Source organism: Loxodonta africana, chromosome 9 (genome assembly GCF_030014295.1).
Source record: "Loxodonta africana isolate mLoxAfr1 chromosome 9, mLoxAfr1.hap2, whole genome shotgun sequence".
NCBI classification, from domain to species: domain Eukaryota; kingdom Metazoa; phylum Chordata; class Mammalia; order Proboscidea; family Elephantidae; genus Loxodonta; species Loxodonta africana.
In genome coordinates, this window is record NC_087350.1 from 45,739,415 (window position 1) to 45,750,269 (window position 10,855).

Sequence of the window (10,855 nt, forward strand, 5' to 3'; positions counted from 1 at the left end):
AATGGGGCGCCGGAGCCCCAGGGGACCCGCTAGGCGCCGGCCGGAGGAGGGGAGGGGGCGGCGGCGGGGGCCGGGGAAGCCCGGGCTCCGCTCACCTGGCCGCGGCGTCTGGCGCACCTGGCAGGGCCAGGCCCCCGCCGGCCCGGAGCGGGGCTGCAGTCGCCCCTTCTCCGAGAGGCCCGGCCCCCCTAAGCAGCTAGCGGCGGTCCGGAACTCACCTGCTGTCGTAACCGCGCCGCCGCCGCCTGTCAGTCAAGCGCGCCCTCCGCGGCGCCGTGAGGGGTCTTCTGGCCCTGCGGCCACGCCCCGCCTCCTGCCCCACAGCAGTCCAATCAGGAGAGGCTGACGCAACCGGCGGGGGCGAGGCTAGGCTAGAGGTGCGGGCTGGGGGCGGGGCCGGGCGGAGCCGACGCTCTGATCGCACTACTGCGCGCCGGAAGTAGCCTGGGCTTCGGCGCTGCGGCAAGGCTGCCGGACGGTGGGGCCGCTGACAGCATGCCCGCCACCGGGAAGACCTTCCGCCGGCGCCGCGTCGACTCGGAGTCAGAGGAAGATGAACAGGACTCAGAGGAGGTTCGGTGCGTGTGGGACGGGGCTTCCCCGGGGCAGGAAGAGGGAGCCCGGCTTGGGGCACTCACCACTGGTCAGGCGCCTGGCTGACACCGCCGCTAACTGAACTGGGCTTTTGGCCCCTTCTGCGGACGAATTTGAACCTCGGAGGGGAGAGGTCGTCGGCCCAAGGCCGCATCGTTGGGAGAGGTGTTCCCAAGGATGCGCTGTGGGTCTGACTCCCAGTGGGTCTAGGCGCAGAGTTAATCTCTGTACCACTGTGAGGGCTGCCCAGCTGCGGGGCAGGGATATTTGTCGGATCTGCCGGTTGGCTCCGGGTTCCAGGGAGGATCTCTTAGCTCGTGCATTGCCCTTTTTCAGATTAAAACTGGAAGAAACCCGAGAGGTGCAGAACTTGAGAAAGAGGCCCAACGGGGTGAGGTGAGTACCGCGGAGGGACCGCGAGGAGGAGGAGGTGGGGATGATAGAGACACGCCCCCGCCCCAGTTGTTGTCATAAATATATCCTCTTCTCTTGACACATTGTACACTTTCCACTGCCGACTCGATGGCACTGTTTTTTTCTTTTCTTGACACATTGTACACTTTCCACTGCCTGAAGAGGGGACCAGCGTTTTCTGAAAACATTTAACCAAAATGTACCCCGGGTCGTGTGGTCTTGAGGTTTAGTCTAGAGGCATAGGAACAGATCACTAACTTGTTTTTTGTTACATCCGGTTAATTGTGAAATGTCTATGATTTCATGTCAGGAAAATAAACAGCAATAATTCTACCAAACAAGGAAACCAGTGTTAACATTTTAATGTTTTTTCCAATTCCTGTTTCTTTTCTTACTTTGTTTAAAGGTCATGATCAATGTAATACGCACTTTTATTTTCTGATATTTTCAACTCAACACTGTAGGCTTTCACCCACATTGTGAAATATTTTTCATAAACCTTTTAATGGCTGCATAATATTCCACCAGATTTATGTACCATAATTTGTGAACTAATCCCCTATGTTGGTAAGTTTGTCAATTTTCACCATCAAATAAGGCTGCAATAGATAATCTCTTACATTTGTGTTTAGCTGTATTTTCCCTAAAGGCAAAATCTTAGAAATGAGATTACCAGGCCGAGGGGATGCCAAATGGCTTTACAGGAAAGTGTACCACTTCACTGCCACCCCTTGCCTCCTCCAGACGCTAGAGTGTTTATTGAGCTCTATCTTATTCTTGTGGGCTTTTCCAGCTGGCTTTAATGCCCACCCCTCAACTCTCATCCTTGCACTAATGTAACGTACAGAGCTTCTGAGTATTCCTTCTGATCTCTGAAATCTCTCTCTCTTACTTCTTGGTTTTTTTCAGTGCTGTGGCCCTGCTGGTAGGGGAGAAAGTGCAGGAAGAGACCACTCTAGTGGTAAGTTGTGGGGCCCTCCCTGGGCTGTGGGAAGATGTGGCTGCTCTTTACTGTGTGGTTGTTTATTTTTGTTTTTCATTAAAAAGAGATTCCACTGCCAATTATATAGATGCTCCTTTTAAACTGCGTTTGCTTTCTACAGGATGATCCATTTCAGATGAAGACGGGTGGTATGGTGGACATGAAGAAACTGAAGGAGAGGGGCAAAGATAAGTAAGTACGGGCCATGCTGGGGTGTAAACTCAACTTTAGCCCTTGCCTGGGCCTTCATGCTCTCCCAGAGCCTTAGAGTGAAGCGGGTAGACTCCTTTGGTAAAGATTTTTTTTTTTTTTCCAAAAGGTAAAGGTTATTATTATTCTCTTTTTTAAAAAGAGGAAAAAAAAATTACATTCAATCAGTACAAAAATTCTTAAAAAATGAAAGGATCCACTCATTTCCCAGAGGTCAACAGCTTGCTTGCATATATTTGTAGAGTTTTCTCTATTGACATGCCATATATATTTCATTTTTTCCAAGCATAAACAGGATCATACTGTCCTTTTTTTTTGTTGTGTGCCTATTTCATTGAGTTATAACTTTAAAGATCATTCTCCCTGTTCTCTTCCTTTAGGATCAGTGAAGAAGAAGACCTCCACCTGGGAACGTCGTTTTCCGCAGAAACCAACCGAAGGGATGAGGATGCAGACATGTAGGTCCATGGCTGTGAACAGTCAGGGGTGGGCTCCAGTCGGATAGGGTCTAAGCTGTTTCATCACAGATGACATTTCTGTAATTTACAAAGGTGTCAGAGTTGGCCTCCCTCTCCTCATATTCCAGGCTTGAGAACTTTGAAAACTTCCTGAAAATTCTTTAAATGGTGTATCTTGGGATTTTAGATTGTAGGGATAAGTATGGACCTGCTCACTTTTTATTTTGCCAACAAGGCTGTTAAGCATGTAACTACCATCTACTGTCATCTTTCTATCTTCAAAGAACCTTACATATCATAACACTGTAGGATATAATCTTACGATATAGGCTAATGGTTAAAATTGAAAACATTTAGCTTGATGAAAAAACTTGCTATTTTTCTCTTTTCTCCGTGGACTGATGAAAGCTTTATCCCGCTGGTCTGTTTGATAACAATGCTATTGTGTGCCATTGAGTAAATTCTAACTCGTAGCGACTCTATAGAACAGAGTAGAACTGCCCCATAGGTTTTCCTAGGCTACAGTCTTTATAGGAGCAGATCACCAGGTCTTCTCTCCCAAGAAGCCGCTGGTGGGTTCAAACCACCAACCTTTCAGTTAGCAGCTGAGCGCTTAACCATTGTACCACCAGGGCTCCTTTTTGCTAGTGTTGGGGATCACTAATTTAGAAAACACCTGTTCTCAACTTCCAGCTCCTCCCTGAGGCCTGTGTGTTTCTCATTTCAGGATGAAATATATCGAGACAGAGCTGAAGAAGAGGAAAGGGATCGTGGAACACGAGGAACAGAAAGTAAAGCCAAAGAATGCAGAGGACTGTCTTTATGAACTTCCAGAAAACATCCGTGTTTCTTCAGCAAAGAAAACTGAGGAGATGCTTTCCAACCAGATGCTGAGTGGCATCCCTGAGGTGGACCTCGGCATTGAGTGCGTTTCAGGCCCACAGTCTCGCCTCCCTCTGGCCCTAGGCGTTAAAAGAAAGAGCTCTCTGCTTCCCAGTTAAAATTTAAAGGGGCTGTTTCTTACCTCTCACATTGGAAACCCACAAATATAAACTATTATAGTTCTGTCTGGCAGGCATGACATGGTTGTTGCCGGGAGTTTCAGGGTTGCAAGGCTTGGGCAGGGTAGTTGAAGAGACTTAAGGGATCCTAACTGCTAAAAGCAAAAGTTTTTAACCTTTTTCATGGCTCTTCAGCTGTTCTAATCAGGAGTTTTCATTCTTCTGTTTTATTCTAGTAGGAGCAATGTTAAAGGTTCAGCCAACCCCTCACCCTGCAATCCTCCTTTCATTTTAACTACAAAATATCTGCTTTAAGAGGGGATTGCCATGGAAGAAATTCAATGGTCAGAATCATCTGTGGGTGTAATAGAAAGTTGGGAGACTCCTGGGTTCTCGAATCTTTTCTGACCTTACTAGCTCAGCCTTAGACAGTTGACTTAACTCTTCTGAGACTTGATGTCCTCTTGACCAGAAGAGGAGAGTAACTCCTGCTCTGCCATGGCAGTGAGACCTCCATGAGGATGAGATTGTAAGAGAGCTAGGTAAGCTGGAGAGAACTGTGCCCCAAGAAAGATCATTTTCTTGTGCGATGGCAGGCTGCCCGCCTTACCAGTCATTTCTGAGTACCAAACGTGCTATGATCTGATCCATGGTCTGGCTCCTTTCTTCTTGTAGTGCCAAAATAAAAAATATTATTTCCACGGAGGATGCCAAGGCCCGACTGCTGGCAGAGCAGCAGAATAAGAAGAAAGACAGTGAGACGTCCTTTGTGCCCACCAACATGGCTGTGAATTATGTGCAGCACAACCGATGTAAGCATCCCTGGGAAAGCAGCCCACCCCCATCCCCATCAATTGGGAGCCCCACGTGCAATCTGACACACCCCCTGATCTCTTTTGGTCCAGTTTATCATGAGGAGCTCAATGCCCCCATACGGAGAAACAAAGAAGAACCCAAAGCCCGGCCCTTGAGAGTGGGCGACACAGAGAAGCCAGAGCCTGAACGTGAGTACAGCAGTTGGTGCTCTGGGATCAGTGCGCAGGGGCCAACAGAGGCAGAGTGGGCTGGGCAGGGGCATCTGGGTTTCAGTCCACGCTCTGAACCAGGACCACATGCCTTCGCCTCTCCAAGCCTCAGTTTCCTCATCTATAAAATGGGAATAGTAGTAGAACCTCTTGAGCTATCTCTGAGGATTTAGTGGGCTATCAATATAGTAGAGGCTCAAAAAATTAGAAAATTTTCATAAACAAAAATGAATTAAAGTCAGCAGATGAATGGATAAACCCAATGTGGTGTATACATACAGTGGAATATTACTCAACCATAAAAAGGAATGAAGTTCTAATCCATGCTACGACATGGATGAGCCTTGAAAACATTATGCTAATGGGTATTATTGCTTAATGGGTGCAGAGTTTCTGTTTGGGATGATGAAAAAGTTTTGGAAATAGATGGTGGTTGCACAACATTTAAATAAAGTTAATGCCACGGAATTGTACAGTTCAAAATGGTTAAAATGGCAAATTTTGTGTTCTACATAAAATGTTTAAAAACTCGTACTGACCCCTCTAAAAAAAAAAAAAATGACTCATAATTTCACCACCCAAAGACAACCACTATTAACAATTTTGTTTGTAATCTTTCAGTAATACACCTTGGCATGTCTTTCCATGACAGTAAATAATGTTTTTTGTTTTATTTATTTGTTTATTTTTTGGTGAAAATATACACAGCAGAACATACATCAAATCGGCAATTCCTACATGTACAATTCAGTGTGTTCATTTTTATTGGTGGTATCGTGTTCATTTGTTTAGATAGATGTACTATAGTCTAACCATTCCCTTCTTGTTGAACACTTAGGCTGTTCCCAGTTTTTCCCTATTTCAAATGCTGCTTTCCTGAGCATTCTTAAATCTATCATGTCCTTAGGCCACGTTCTGAGATCGTGCCAAGTTATCCTCCAGAAATATGATGTAACTTGTTCTCCCACTGCCAGCATCTAACAGTCCCCTTTCTCCACACGGTCACCAGCCCCAGGTGGTGTCATCTTTTTTGTCCACAGTGGTACGATTCTGAAGAAATGCTACATTTGCTCAAGTTTCTGAAAATTCAGCCTGTTGATGGGTTTTCTCACTTGCTACCTGGGAAATTATTTTTTTGTAATATTTTGGTTGTATGTCCTTTGATTCCAGAAAAGTTTCATGTTACTAGCATGTAGCAGAGTCTCCAGATGTGGGTTCAGACCTCAGCCTGTATGTACTTTCTGAGCGGCCCTAAACAAGTCACCTAACATGTCTGAGCAGGGATAGCAATATGCCCCTGGCTAGGGTGGTTGTGAGGATTAAAGGAAATATGCCTACTGTTTTTTTTTGTTGTTGTTGTTGTTTACCTAGAGTCCCCAGTGGCGTGGTGGATAAGTGCCGGCTGCCAACCAAAATGTCAGTAGTTGGAACCCACCAGCCGCTCCACAGGAGAAAAATGTGGCAGTTGCTTCCGTAAAGATTTACAACTTCGGAAGCTCTATAGGGCAGTTCTGCTCTGCCCTGTAGGGTCCCTATGAGTCAGACTTAACTCAGTGGCAGTGGGTTATTGTTCACCTACTCAATGCTGATGTCAGCATATTTTGGCTGGCACTTGACTCTAGTCTATGCTTATTATTTTCATTCATTCAATAACAGGCATTTACTGGCCCTACTGTGTTCCTTTTCACTGGATTAGACCCTGGGGCTCCTGTGGGGAACATGGCAGCCATGGCCCATGCCTGTGTGGAGCTAAAGTCTAGCAAGTGGGTTGTAGCGTGGCAAACAGCCTTTCCCATTCTTTTCCTTCTCAGGGTCTCCTCCTAACCGCAAGCGTCCCTCTAACGAGAAGGCCACCGATGACTATCACTATGAGAAGTTCAAGAAGATGAATAGGCGGTACTGAGGGTGGCGAAGGGGAGAAATGCAGGATGGGATGTAAACAGCACCTCCTCCCCCCACAAAAACAGGTTTCATGGACAAGGCCTGATGATTTACTAATGGATAGTTCCAAAAAGAGACTTAGCCCTGCTGCCTACCTGCTAGATTTTTCAAGCACTGAATTTGTAATCTTCTGAGACAAAATGTACAGTTTTCCTATTTGGGGACAAACTCTATTTTGTGGGCACTATTAAATCTTGTTTGTAAATATGTTGACTTTTTGTGTGCTCTGGATCAGGAGGAAACAGCTGTGTGTTCAGGGTGAGATAATACCCTTGAGATTGTGCTTTTATTGTCCGTGCAATCATGTCTCCTTTCAAATCTCTGGAATGGGGTTCAGAACTCATCCTTCATTGCAGCCTGTCTTGAGTGGATCCAGCTGGCAGCAGAAATCTCTAGTATGGGACCAAAGGGACAGTCATATTTTCTGACTTTTACAAAGTTACCTGCTTGTTTTCATTAAAAAAAAATTCATTTCTATCACTTTTAGCACTTAATTATTAAATATGAAATGAATCCAACTTTGTTGTTTGTAATATGTTTCTTTAACCAACATTAGGTAATTTTTCAAAGGCCAGGTATTGGGTAGCTCAAATGCAAAACTGAATTACTGAGATAGATTTTCTCATTTAGTTCAAAAGACACGGACATGCTCCACCAATCCAGTGTCCATTCACTGTCACAAGTACATGGCCACTTGTGCTGTTATTTTTCCTGAGCACTTGCACAGGTTGGGATGAGGAAGGAACAGGTCAGTTGACTTAGGGGCTGATTTAGAGTGGGTGTTGCCTTTAGAGAGGTTTGGCTCTGGAGTCGGTCAGATCTGAGCCCTGTCTTAGCTTACTAATTGTGTCTTTGGACAAACACCTTTCCCGCTGAGGCTCAATTTTGTCGTCTGTAAAATGAAGATTATTTTGTTTTCTCCACTAGAATGCAAGGTCAACGAGGGCAGGAACCCATGTATGCCTCGTTTTTCCTTTGCCTCCTCAGGACCTAGCCCATTGCCTGGTATGCAGGTGGTCCTCAGAAATATGAAAGAATGCATGAGTGAGTAATCCTTACCTCCAGCATTGTGAGGATTAGAGATATGTAAAGTGTTTGACTTATAATAGGTGTTCAATACCATTTGTTATTTTTGATGTGCAGTACAGTGAATTACTGAATATGGTCCTTCTAGCCACAGTCTTCGTGATTCCCATACAGTGATTGGGTGGGACTATGCAGATAAGGTGCCTATGGCTCACAAAGGGGATTGGACAGCTTGCTGTTAAGCCAAATAAAATGTATGGAACCTGTGATGGTTAAGGTTGTGTGTCACCTTGGCTGGGCCATGATTTTCAGTGGTTTGGCAGTTATGTAATGATGTAATTTGGCAATCATGTAATGATGTAGCCATCCTCCATTTTTTGTGGTCTGATGTAATTATCCTCCATTTTGTGGTATGTCATAAATCCTAGTCTATGCCTATGGTTATGATCCTATTTGGGAGTGAGTTGACTGTTACGTTAATGAGGCAGGATTAGGGTGAGATGTATCTTGAGTCACCACCTTACGAGAGAGTGTGACTCAAGTCACCACCTTTATTGCCCTTATTCAAGTCATACCCTTGCACTGCCTTGCTCAAGTAAGTGAAGTTTCCTTGAGGGTATAGTCTCCATCCAATATATGAATGTTCTGGCAAAGTTCTCTCTTTTGCTCTGGATCCTGCATCTGGCTTGTCATCATCTGACCTCTGATTCGTGGAACTTGGACCAGCAGCCTATCTGACCTGATTGGCCAGCTTCCACAGCCTGTAAGCCAACGGCCTGTCATCTGACCTGCTGATTTGGGTTTGTCAGCCCCTGCAAACCATGTGAGTCAGGAGAAGCCTCCAGCCTGACACCAGACCCACGGATTTGGGAACTGCCAGCCTCCACAACCATGTGAGCCATTTCCTTGACAGTTTGTGAGTTCTGTGAGACATAGCAGCAAATTACAGAATTCAGAAATGGGAGGGAGAGTACTGAGGGGAGGGGAAATAGTTTATTTTAGAGATGATGGAGTGGTACAGCAGTTTGGAAAAGTTAGACATTTGGGACATCTTTAACCTCTGCCTCATAGGAACCAGCTTTGTGCTGATCCTTATAAAAGAAATTATTCATTCACGATGTCAAAAAGTTGAACCTTAAAAATATTTCAACAAATGTTTTTCAGGTCCCTATGATGTGCAGGGGTAACCAAGATGAATACTGAGGACCTAGCATATTCCCTGGCACACAACAAATATTTACTGAATGGAATGGATGGGTGAGTAGGTGAATGACACTGCTTGCCAGAGTAAGTGTAGCCTTTTGCCTGTTCTAAAAGTGGCCACCAGATGGCGAGAGCCAGGTTTTTCACTGTTGAAATAAGAATTTACAGATAAGCAAAGACAGGAGGCTCCTGTGATCCCTATGGTGATGGATTAGAGTTAGAAACATCAGTACAAACTCATGTTTAGCATAATATACAGATAGTTACATGTAGAAGTATTTATAAGTATGTGTATGCACATGGGTTAAAGTACACACATATATTTCTTTGCTCTGTCAGCTGAGAGGGCCTAAAATTAATGATTCCCCGGTATCAGCTAGCACACCTACTACCCAGATCTTGGTTACTAATACCCAAACCTGTTGCTGTCGGGTCGATTCCAACTCATAGCGACCCTATAGGACAGAGTAGAACTGCCCTGTAGGGTTTCCAAGGAGCAGCTGGTAGATTGAAACTGCTGACCTTTTGGTTAGCAGTCATGTCTCTTAACCACTGTGCCACCAGGGCTGCTTTCTAACACCATTCTCCAGTAAATGGGACTAGAGTTCCTATAAGAAATTGCTGTTTCTAGGACTGGGGTAGGAAATATACAAGATGAGCCCACGGCATCTTGTAGTGCCAGAAGGTAAAGAAGTGCTAAAAACAAAACAAATGAACAACAATAACAAAAAACCACACACTACCAGATCAATAGGGGTATGTCAAAGGTACACAGGAGTCAACTAAAAGAACTGCCAATGGCCAAAGCTGGAACAACTTGAGTAACAAATAGACTATAATCCAAAGTATAAATATCCATCAGTCCATATGATACAAATGATTGAACAAATAAATGGGGGGAATGAGACAAATATCCCATGCAGAGGAATTCTGAATAATTTATGTGGATTCTTCACCCACAAGGAGGAGAAGCATAACTCCCCACTCGTTAAGTGTGGGCCTGAGCATAGTAACTTTCTTCCCAAGAATACAGTATGGAAAGAGGGGGGTTAACTTTACCGCAGAGAAATCTGACAAACACTACCTCAGTGAGGTGATCAAGACCAACGTTAACAGTTGATACATCGTGTTAAGAGTATATACTCTTGATACGACACTTTACCTCTGTGATCTTCACCAAAACCCATAATCCCTGTCTAATGAGAAAAACATGAGACAAATCCCAACTGAGGGACATTCTACAAAATACCTAACCAGTACTCCTCAAAACTGTTGAGGTCTTCAAAAACAAGAAAAGTCTGAGACCCTGAGGGACTGAAATACTGGGGTGAGGGCTGCGGACCATGATCTCGGGGGACATCTAGCTCAACTGGTATAACAGTTTATAAAGAAAATGTTCTACATCTTACTTTGGTGAGTAGCATCTGGGGCTTTAAAAGCTTGTGAGCAGCCATCTAAGATGCTCCACTGGTCCCACCCTGTCCAGAGCAAATGAGGATGAAGAAGACCAAAGACAAGAGAAAGATTAGTCCAAAGGACTAAGGGACCACAACTACCACAGCCTCCAGCAGTCTGAGTCCAGCACAACTAGATGGTACCCAGCTACCACCATCAACTGCTCTGACAGGGATCACAATAGATGTTCCTGGACAGATCGGGGGGAAAAAACGCAGAACAAAATTCTAACTAAAAAAAAAGACCAGACTTATCGGTCTGACAGAGGCTGGAGAAACCCTGAGAGTATAGCCCCTGACACCCTTTTAACTCCATACGGAAGTCACCCCGAGGTTCACCCTTTAGTGGAGATTAGATATGCCCATAAAACAAGCAATAAAATATGTAGCTCAACCACATACACAAGACTAAATGGGCACACCAGCCCAGGGGCAAGGAAAAGAAGGCAGGGGACAGGAAAGCTGGACATATGTAAATTGGGAACCCAAGGTCAAGAAGTGGAGTGTGTTGACACAGGGTTGGCAACCAATGTCACAGAACAATATG

General features: G+C 45.0%; 2 protein-coding genes across 3 annotated transcripts in view; one reads left to right on the forward strand and one right to left on the reverse strand.

Moving 5' to 3' along the window:
• Positions 1-327, reverse strand: part of USP20 (ubiquitin specific peptidase 20) — a 45,724-nt gene extending 45,397 nt beyond the window's left edge. For both annotated transcript variants that reach the window (XM_010587569.3, XM_023544840.2), the window contains exon 1: positions 219-327. The gene's annotated coding sequence lies outside the window, so the exon portion shown is untranslated. The remainder of the gene's footprint in view (positions 1-218) is intronic.
• A 112-nt stretch (positions 328-439) lies between these two features.
• C9H9orf78 (chromosome 9 C9orf78 homolog) lies at positions 440-6,832 on the forward strand. Its single transcript, XM_003407598.3, has 9 exons — positions 440-578; positions 931-990; positions 1,918-1,969; positions 2,112-2,182; positions 2,581-2,658; positions 3,386-3,583; positions 4,335-4,471; positions 4,565-4,663; positions 6,496-6,832. The coding sequence occupies exons 1-9, from the start codon at positions 496-498 to the stop codon at positions 6,585-6,587; spliced, it is 870 nt and encodes a 289-aa protein (XP_003407646.1). The 5' UTR covers positions 440-495; the 3' UTR covers positions 6,588-6,832.
• The last annotated feature ends 4,023 nt before the right edge of the window (positions 6,833-10,855 follow it).

What these genes read in the sequence shown, in the direction of transcription:
- C9H9orf78 (XM_003407598.3), top strand. Translation starts at nt 496, where the DNA reads ATGCCCGCCACCGGGAAGACCTTCCGCCGGCGCCGCGTCGACTCGGAG. An exon ending in CAGGACTCAGAGGAGGTTCG is followed by an intron (nt 579 to 930) that starts GTGCGTGTGGGA and finishes GCCCTTTTTCAG; the next exon opens with ATTAAAACTGGAAGAAACCC. An exon ending in GAGGTGGACCTCGGCATTGA is followed by an intron (nt 3,584 to 4,334) that starts GTGCGTTTCAGG and finishes TTCTTCTTGTAG; the next exon opens with TGCCAAAATAAAAAATATTA.